General features: G+C 57.0%; 1 protein-coding gene across 5 annotated transcripts; it reads right to left on the bottom strand.

Moving 5' to 3' along the window:
• Positions 1-1,397: 1,397 nt before the first annotated feature.
• On the bottom strand, positions 1,398-9,163 carry SHROOM1 (shroom family member 1). Of its 5 annotated transcripts, none has more exons than XM_027546518.1 (9): positions 9,064-9,163; positions 8,322-8,672; positions 4,147-5,151; positions 4,000-4,055; positions 3,548-3,757; positions 2,773-3,342; positions 2,543-2,684; positions 2,162-2,434; positions 1,398-2,066 (listed from the first exon to the last, which is right to left on the bottom strand). In XM_027546518.1, exons 2-9 carry the CDS (start codon positions 8,370-8,372, stop codon positions 1,734-1,736), a joined length of 2,640 nt encoding a protein of 879 aa, XP_027402319.1. In that variant the 5' UTR covers positions 8,373-8,672; positions 9,064-9,163; the 3' UTR covers positions 1,398-1,733. The 5 variants fall into 5 exon arrangements, with proteins under 5 accessions (XP_027402319.1, XP_027402318.1, XP_027402321.1 ...); XM_027546517.1 differs by having other exon boundaries at positions 8,322-8,613; positions 9,064-9,161; XM_027546520.1 differs by having other exon boundaries at positions 8,460-8,613; positions 9,064-9,161.
• Between the last annotated feature and the right edge of the window lie 422 nt (positions 9,164-9,585).

The raw sequence follows: 9,585 nt of genomic DNA, 5'->3' as shown, positions 1-9,585 counted from the left end.
GGGCTGGGAGTGTTTTGTCTGAAATACACAATTTCCACTGGCCTAATGGACAAGGTTAAGTGTATTTCTAAGAATATCACAATGCGCGCTGAGTCGCGTCCACTCTGCGACCCCATGGACTGTAGCCGCCAAGCTCCTCTGTCCACAGGATTTTTTCAGGCAAGAATTCTGGAGTGGGAAGAATATCACAATAGGAGAAAGCAATGAGCACTGTATAGGGCAAAAGGCAGAAGTAAGTATATCCCTCCAGAAGGCGTCTGGCAGCAAGCTGTCCAGCAGGGCAGAGAACCTTGGAGCGGAGGCCCCGCCCACAGCGTTCAAAGGGGAGAAGCAAAGCAGAATGTTAGAACCCGCAACCGCCTCAGCAGGAGCCCCATATGTTTTTTATAAAAAGGCACAATGTGAGTATTGTTCTGTGCTCAATAGCGCGACTGTTGTAACTAATGCTTTTAGTATGAATACGACCACTTAAAATTCCCAACCAGTTGCACTTAGTGACAATATGCATCAGAAAAAAGCTCAGAAGCAGAGATTTCTCACTTAGAGGTCAGTTGGCTTTAGATACCATTATTATTAAGGTGCCTGGCTTACAAAAATACACTCAGTATTTGCATGAACAATGTTCTGGTCCCCAGCCTTTGCAGCTACAAATGCTAAGGCAGATTTTCACATGTATATTGGAGAACATTGATTCTATGTACGCAGGGATGATACACAGAGGGTGTGTGTGTCATTTGTTTCATTTCACTCTAGCCCTTAACCCCCCACTCCCAGCTCCAGCCCAACCCCAAATAGGCATCTCCAGGACATAAGACCCCCAGCATAATAGGTCTCCAGATACCCCATGACTCATCCCCATTCAGCTCCCATCCTCCCAACTGCCCTCTTCAAGCCTGGTTGACCCCATAGGGTCTTCCAAAGGAGAGGTGGACAAATTCAGTTTTGATAACACAACTGGATGAGGAAGACAGTTCTTTTTGGGCCTCAGAATGAATTTCCCCAAATGCCCAAGTGTATTTGACACTCATCAGGGTTTTTAGGCAAAGCATCTGAATCCATTTTCCATTTGGGGAAGTTCCCTGTGCCTTGAATCTTGAAGGGAGGCAGCCCTACCCACTTCTACTATACCACTGAGGTTAGGGGCTTGGGTAAAAACCAGCAAAAGGGACCTAAACTCAGCCAATCAGGTCTAGAGTTTTGTGGTAAAAATGTAGTCACCAGAAGAGTTAGGGACTACTGGTGACAGCATCTGCCTGGCCCCTCTTGTTTTCAAGCCTGTTTCTTCAGTCTTCCTAGGAATCCCTAGACCTGACTGATGTCCTCTGACAAATAGCTAATCTGCTCTAGTCAGGGAGGTGTCTGAAATTTGCAAACAAGACCCTGCCTCCAAGCCAGACTCCAGGTATTACTTCTCATCAATTTTTTTATTGAGAGGGAAAAGAAATGGCCATTTTGAACCTTAAGTTGAGGTTGTCTCATCTCCCTCCAACCAACCCTTACCGGAACTCTTGCTCATCAAAGGAGAGAATTCTGCAGATTTAAAATTTCTGTTAACTACCAGATAATCCACAAGATTTGGGAAAGACCACGTGAGAACACTTGGAAGAAGTACTCCGGCAAAGCCGGGCCTGGGTCTTCCCCACCACAAGGGAAAAGCACCGAATAAACCAGCGTCATCCGGAATCATGCGGGTGAGAGGCAAGGGCAACGCTCCCCACCCTCACCGCCTGTAACTAGATGAGGGGAGGGGGGAAGGGCGGTTTATCGGGAGGATGGGTCCCTGAGGGGAAGGCTGGCCTGGGAGACGAGGGATGACGGCCAAGGTCGTTCCTGACTGCGTCCAGTTGGTCCTGAATAAGGCGGACCCGCTCGTCCAAGCTGCGCTGCTGGGCCAGGACGGCGGCCTTGCCGGCCAACAGGGTGCGGTAGGCGCTCAGCTCCTCTGCGGGCAGTGCGCGCGCTAGCAGCTCCCGTAGGGCCCGCTCCCGCCGCGCCACGTGCTGCTTCAGCTCCTTAGCATCTTTCTCCTGCCGCTGCAGGAGCCCCAGTCGCTGCAGCAGAGAGGCCTGGAGATGCAGGGCGAGGGCACTGTGAGCCAGGCCCGATGCAGGCCCCTCACCGCCCTTCCCGTCTCCCCGCCCTCCTCAGCTCTAACCATTACCTGCTCTTCAGGGTCGCTGTCTGCACCCACCCGGGCCAGGGCACGGTGCACGCGGGCCAGGCGACTGCCCAGCAACAGCAGGAGGCCAAGCACGCGCTCTAGGTCGGCCATGAACCGGCTGAACCGCTCCAGCTCGTGGGGTGCACAGGCCTGGCCGACAGCGGCCTCCAGAGCAGCTCCGCGCCTGGCCCAAGCTTGGGCCGCTCCCTGCAGCTGCTTCTGCTCGGCCTGAAGGTCCCTTAGCATCTTTTGGAGGAGGTCCGCCAGCTCTGCCTGCCGGGAGTGCGTAGGCACTTAAGTCTGGAGCCAGGCCCCTGACTCCCCAGACCAGACTCTGGGTTCTGGCCTCACTCAGCCACCAATGGCCCCTTCCACACTCACTTTCTTGGCTTGGATGCTGTTATTTGGCTTTGGTACATCCTGGTCACATGGTTGGTCAGGTGCAACGTGGGTGGTAAGGTTTTCAGGCCTTGTTTCCTCCTGAGAAGTTGGCAGGTGCTGGGTGGAGTTAAGTAGATAGGACCTGGGGACAAAACCAGAGCTCCTTGTGTTGTCCTGCCCCAGAGATCAGGGGCTTAAAGTCCTCTGAGTCCCTGATGCCCCTCACTTACCCTGGCTCAGAATTACCAGCAGCCTCCTCTCCAGCCTCCCTACAGGCTGGTCTCATTGCAGCCCAGACCTCAGCTAAAGGAATCAGTCCATCTAGCAGGCCCAGGGCTGGCTCTGGGCTGGGATAGGAGGTGAAAGTGTCACTCTGAGAGGGATCCAATCTGGCCAGCTCCTGAACCAGCTCCTCGAGGCGTGGACTGGCCCATGTTGACCGGGGACCAGGCTCCCTAGGGCCCCAAGCCAGGGCACTACGGCCAGGGAGCCCTGGGGTATCACTGTCTGGAGGTCCCAGGGTATCACCTGGGAAAGGTTTCAGGTCAGTCTCTGCAGCTGTGGGGGGAACAGTGGTCAGCAGTCCAGTGGGGTCAAATGTAAGGATGTCACCATTTGCAGTCTCAGGGGGGCTACAGCATGTAGGCCTGGAAACATTCACAGAACCGTTTAACCCCTGCCAACACTCATCCACCCCTGCAGTTTCTGGGTCCTCATGGAAGGGCTTCTCTGGGGGGATTATAGCTTGGTCAGTCCTTTGACTCAAGCCAGCTCCGTACTCCTGGTCAGAGATATGGACACTGAAAGTGGAAGAGACACTAAATCAGAAAAAGCTCTGGCCAAGGGCCCCCCCCCCTCCCCTCCCCCTGCCAACCACTCCCAGCTCCCAACCTGCCCCGCCCCGCCAGCCTTCCGTCAAGAGAGAGTTCCATGCCTCTCCAGCAATTTATAGATGTGTGTAGGAAAGGTGTATCTCACTCTGCTTGAAAGTCTGAGGGAACTCACCAGGTTGGGAGCCCCAGGGGAGTCTGGGAGTCTGCAGGTGATCTTGCTCTGACCAGGGGGGCTTCTTCCAGGAAAACTTCATCATCAGGAAGGGATGGGAGCCGAACAGACCCAATGCAGTTCTCTGAGCCCCTCTGCTCACAGTCAGAGGGACTGCTCTGGGGTCCTTCTGCAGGACACACTTCTGCAGCTTCCTTCTGATTTAGGAACCTGGAGGCAAGGACCCCACACTGACCACAGTGACCAGGAAGGAAGATTCTGGTTCTGCACCAGAGACACAGTGGGGTTTGGGGGTGGGATTAGGGGGTGTGGTTTGCACTCTGCCTTGAGACATAAGGCTCAAACTGAGGGTGGGCGGAGGCCTTCTTTCTTGAGCAAGAGCCATGAAAGCTGCCTCCCCCAACTTTCAGTTCCCCCAACTTTCAGTTCCCAGAGTGGTCCATGTCTCTCACCTGTTAAGTTTGGTCTGCAATGGTGGTCTAGGGGTTTCTGCTCCTTGGGGAACAGCCTGGAAAGGCAAGCAATTGGGTGAAATGTTGCTCAAGTTTTCAGTCCTCTAGGTTCCCCCACCCCAAGGTGGCAGCCCCTATCTTCCATACCTGGGCAATGGGCATGACACCTTCTGGACTTCCCCAGGGGGCCAAGACTTCCCCGGAAGCGCTCCGACTCCGACTGGTGGCAGGCCTGTAGGCATTGCCAAGCTTCAAGGACCGGGGATTTGGGTCCTCTACACTTGGGGGCTGGGTCGCAGGCAGCCATCTGATCTGGTGACCTTCAAACTCAGCCAGCGTCCTCTGCTGCCATTCTCGAGGCTCCGGCCCGATGAAGCCAGAGCTGGAGCAGGCCTCTCCGGAGCATTGCCTCGCCAACCCAGCGCCCCTACCCAGGCGATCCAGTTTCCCTGGCTCTGAGAAGCACCACTTCCGCTGCTGGGTGGGAGCCCCTGAGCGCGCCGGCTCTACTTCCCCGCCGGGGTGGCTGAGCGAGGCGGAGCGCGGGTGTTCGGCAGAGGGCCGCGCGGGGGCCGCGGGCCGCAGGCGGGAGGGCAGGCTCATGCGGAGCTCCTTGCGCTGGAAGGACGTCTCCCGGAGCACTCGCCGCTGCGCGCCCTGCAGCCGCTGGCGGTAGGCGGCCCGCGAGGCGGGCGGGCTGGGCGGCTCGGCGGCGGGCGGCTCGGCGGCCCGCGCCTCGGCCTCAGCCTCGGCCGCCAGCGCGTACAGCAGCGGGGTGGTCTGGCGGCTGAGCGGTCCCGGGCCCTTTTCAGGGGCACGAGGCCCACTGCGTGCGGGGGCCGCGGGCCGGGGCTGCGCGGAAGTGCGAAGCCTGGCGGCGGGGGCCGGGCCGCCCCACACCACGCGCACGTAGTCCCAGTCCAGGTAGGGAAGTTGCTGGGTCCCCGCCAAAGGCGACGGCGTGCGCGGCTCAGGAGGCTCAGGACCGCCTGAGGCAGCGGAGAGAGAGCTGTAGGCCGAGTCGGTGGGCGCGGACAACCGCCGAAAGTCCAGGCTGCGAGTGGACGAGGCCGGGGAGGTGCGGCCACCTCCGGGACCCAGGGCCTCCATGGCTGCTCGGACGAAGGCGGAGGCTGGCCAGCTCTGTAAGGCCTGGAAAAGCATAGGCGGCGTGGGAGGTGAGGCGCTCCAGGTATGGGTTAGGATAGCCTGCTGGCCCCTCCAACACCGACATGCTTACACATTGCCTCCCTGGCCACGGGACCCATGGCCCTAACATCCCGCACCTCCCTCGTCTGGGATGGCAAAGGCAGGAGGACCAGGGGAGCACCTCTGGAGGTTGAGAGCCTTAGCTCAGAGGAAGGAAGTGGCGCCTAGGCCATTCCCTACCGGGGCTCTTCTGGCCCAGCCTCTACCCTGGCACCTCCTGGAGCGCTGAGAACATACCCATGCTCCTTCCCTCCCCAACCCTGTCCCACCCAGGCCGCTTCCTGGCTGCTTTGTTAACTCCTCCGGGTGATCTTTTCCTCATAAACAACATCAACAACGATCTGAGATCAGAGGGGAGCCAAGAAAGGAGGGGAGGAAAGACCCAGGTCAGGTGGCAGGGGCAGCTTCACAGCCTTCCTCTGGGCCAGTTATGTTCCAGGTGCTCTGAATAAATATTTATCTTGAACCTCACAACTGTTGCCTGCGTTTTACAGATGAGGACAGTGAGGTTCTGAACCAGGGAATGATTTGCCCAGAGGCACATAGCTAGTAAGAGCCAGAGCCCTGCCTGGAATCTGGGCTTGCCTCCAAGCTTACTGAAGCCAGAATCAATTTCCTAGAAGCAAACTCTGCTGAAAGCCAGTTTACCCCAATCCCCCCCCAACAAAGCTCAGACTCCTCTGTGGGAAACAATCCGCACCCCCCTTCAAATTACTGTCAGATCCCAGGATAATATGTTCCCTGCTTGGGAGACTCTGCCTTTTGTCTAGGAGTGACAGGCTTACCCCATTTTGTGCCACTCTTGCTCCTCCTATAGAGCTCAGCTTAGAGGTTTCCTGGCCCTTTGGGATCCCTCTAGTGTCCTAGCTTCCCCATCACAGCACTCGACACCCTGCATGGTGATTGTTGGTTTGCCTGTGATTCCCTCTCCCCATTCCCACCCATGAACTTCCTGAGGACAGGCCCTGCACTGACTCATCTCTGTACCCTCAATGTCTGGCATGTAGTTGATGTGAAATATTTGTTGAATGACAAGGAAAGGAGCAGAATTGCAGGAACTAGATGGGGGGGGGGTGGTTTTGGTGGAGAAGGTTGAGGGCTTCTTTGCTTCCACCTACTCTTCTTTCCCTATTAGTCTTTTTGAAGAAGGGGACAGAATGGGTGAGACAGTTGCCACTCATGGACACTGACCAGGTTATTCAGGTTATTAAGAACCAAAAGAGCAGGCAAGCATAGCTTTGAACAGGAATGGCCAGAAATCAATACCTTCCCAGTGCCAGGAGGGGGAACAAGGGGAGGAGCTGGGGGAGTGTACCTGGATCAGGGGTGAAAGTAGCTTTGAGTCTTGGGAACTCAGGGTTCAGTGTGGGCTAAAGGGACTTTTGTGTGTGGAGGTGGATGGTGGGGAGAAAGCAGGTTTGCCTTCCCTGAGCTTCTTGGTTGGGACTGCAGAGGAGGGTGGCCCATAGCTGGGTGGAAACTGAAAAAACAGACTTTGGTGAGCCTCCTAGACACATTTTAGAGTTCAGGATCACCCTCTACCCCATTCCCTGAGACCCCAGATTCTACAGATTGCTGGCTAGGGCAGGTAGAGAGGTTAGTGGTGGGAGGACATGGTGTTTCCTTAAAGGGAGAAGCAGTACTTCCACCATTCCCAGGAGGGGCTGTCAGCTGATCTGGTACCAGAACATCTTGACATCACCCACCTGGAGGCATCACTGTGCCTACTAAAGCCAGCCCTGAAGGCTGGTCCTCACACTCAGGCTTGGGGACCACTTTTGCAAAGTAGTTTATACTCTCTGTATTTCAGAAAGAAAAGCTACTGAGTAGCAGCCCCTTGGAAGACTCACCTCCTCTAGGGAACCCCTTCAGCCACCCAGACGCTGGCCCCCTCTCCTGCTATCCTTCTGAGCCCAACTTGGGAGCACTGTTTATCCTGGCTCATGCCACCGAGGCCTACCCATGTTGACTTTCACTGCATCTATAGGCATGGGTAACTGTTCAAATACAAAGATGTTTCCTTAAAAAAGACCTTGAAAATTCTTATTTGTGAGTTACTGAATGACAAAGGGTTCTGAGTTCGCCCAATAAAAACAGCTCAAATGGATAATAAAAATGTCTGTATATTTTCTTATTGATCTTGTGTTGAGAATGCTTTATCAGTGGTAACCTGAGCACCCGATACCCATGCAAGATAGGGTAGGAGAGTCCAGCTCCTTTAGTGTGTTTTGGGGCCTCAGCCCAAAGAGCAGAGAGTTTTTGTCTGGCTGCAGGGAGCCTCTTGCAGTCCAACCATCCTCTGTGGCTGGGAGTGGCCACACCCCAGGAGCCCTAGCGTCAGCACTAATGTCAGCTGTGGGCTGGGCTGCAGAGCCAATGCCTGCATTGAATATAAGTCAGAACTAAAGCTTTCTCAAGCCCCATCAGCCCAGGGGGAGCAGCATGTTATCCTGGAAAACCGCTAGATTAGGTAGGGTCATATGGTATTGGCATTGTTTGCAATAAACATCACCTGAATCAAAGAGCAAGAGACGAAAAGGAGACAACGATGACTTCAATGTTCAGAGCTAGGAACTGAGGAGGTGCAGGTGCTGGTGTCAGGAATGAGGAAGCTGGGATGCGGACTGGCCAAGGGTTCCAGGCCGGGTCTGGGGCCTGTGGACTTTGCAGTGTTTGTGGCAAGTCTGGTGAGCAGTTGAGTAGGTTGAGATGTGAGTCTGGACCTCAGCAGAGAGGTTGGACCAGGCAAGCAGACAGACCCAGGCTTTTAGTTAGAGGTTCTTGGGGAAACCGATGGAGACTGCTTCCAGTGACTAAAGTCACACAAAGGCAACAGAAACAGATCCAGGTAAAGTGACCAGAAAGACAGACAACCTCAAATGATCAATAAGGATCAGGAATTAAATCATATCTAGGATGGTCTTCCTCAGTGGTAGGCTTACTGTAGGGTGTTGCCTCCATGTCACCCAGACTGAGTTTCTGGGTTCTGGGCCTGTCTTGAATCCCAGCTCTCCAGACACAGTCTGGAAGAGCAGGCATTAGGGGGAAGTTCCATGGCTCTCCCAGCCCCCTACGGCTCCCCATTCTCCAAGCCTGTCCGCCCCACAACGCACCCTGCGAAGCATTTGCTCTCCACCGCTGCCGCCCTCCCGTAGAGTCTCCATAGGCTCTAGCTCCGTGACGCGGGCAGGAAACGAGGGATGCTAGGGCACATGTGGAAAGGAGGCCGCTGTCGAGGTCGGACCACATACCTGGGGCTTCAAGCTGAGTTGAGGTCAGAGAGGCAAGAAGCACAGGCCTGGTGGCCACAGGGGGCGACAAAGTCACGAGGTGCAGCAGGAGAGCGACGCCTCGCGAACACTGGCACAGTGGATGGCCCCCGGCCGGCGCATTTCTCGGCCTTTCCTGTTGGGTTCACCGTTGGGGAAGGAGGGCTCAAAACGCGCGCAGGGGACCACGCGGTCCTGGACGCAAGAGAGAGGGGCAGGGGGTGGGGGCTGGATTCCCTAGCGGCTCCGCTGCCGAAGGGCATGAGCCGGGGGTCGGGGAGTGGCTAGGGGGTGCGGTGAGGCCCCATTCCGTGTTCGCCAGCCCCCGGCGGGCTCCCCCAGCAGCTCCCGCCGCTACCGGTTCTGCGCCCACCACCCCTCTGCCGGAGGCGGGGACAGGGGCGCAGGAGCCCGACCCGACTCGCGCAGACCAGACGTGCTGTGGAGCCCAACACCTTCAGACCCAGCGACGCGCGGGCTGTTCCTCAGCGGCTCAGCCACTCCCATCCGCACCTAGCTGCGGGGCTCGCCCTACCGCCCCGGGGAACGGCGATTCCGCCGCCTGGCCCCCGGCCTCGCCGCGTACCTGAGCTCCAACCCGAGACGAGCTCCTGGACTGCGGCCGCGCGGTGACATCAGAGCCCTGGGCTATGGCTCCCGACCCCACCTCCAGGCTCCCTCCGCCGCGGGGGAGGCGCCAAATCCGACTCCCGGGGGCGGGAGCGCGGAGCGGCCGCGCTGCCCAGGCAGCCGACAGCCCCTTCCTAGTGTCCGCTTGTAGGCTTAGACCCTGGTCGGGGTTGGACGCTCGTTACCCCGCCGGGCACAGGCCTCTTGCCTGGCTGGAAAAGCGAGAAAGTAGGGGTAGGGCTCCCAGGGCGCTCGCCCGCCGGTCTCCATCTGGTATGTTCTCACGGCCTGTAGTGCTCGGCCGGAGTCCCACGGATTCAAACCACCCTATCAGTGGGGAAGCCCAGGCCAGGTCCCAAGAGCTCCAGAAGGCCACCTCATTCCAGTTTGGCTAAGGAAACAGACCTGCCACTGTCCCTGTCCAGCTCTGAGTACAGTGCGGATGCTAATGCTTCCTTGACCAACTAACTCTCCCTCC

Source organism: Bos indicus x Bos taurus, chromosome 7, assembly GCF_003369695.1.
Source record: "Bos indicus x Bos taurus breed Angus x Brahman F1 hybrid chromosome 7, Bos_hybrid_MaternalHap_v2.0, whole genome shotgun sequence".
NCBI lineage: Eukaryota > Metazoa > Chordata > Mammalia > Artiodactyla > Bovidae > Bos > Bos indicus x Bos taurus.
Note: the sequence above shows the minus strand (reverse complement) of the source record. Positions and strands in the feature narration are given on the sequence as shown.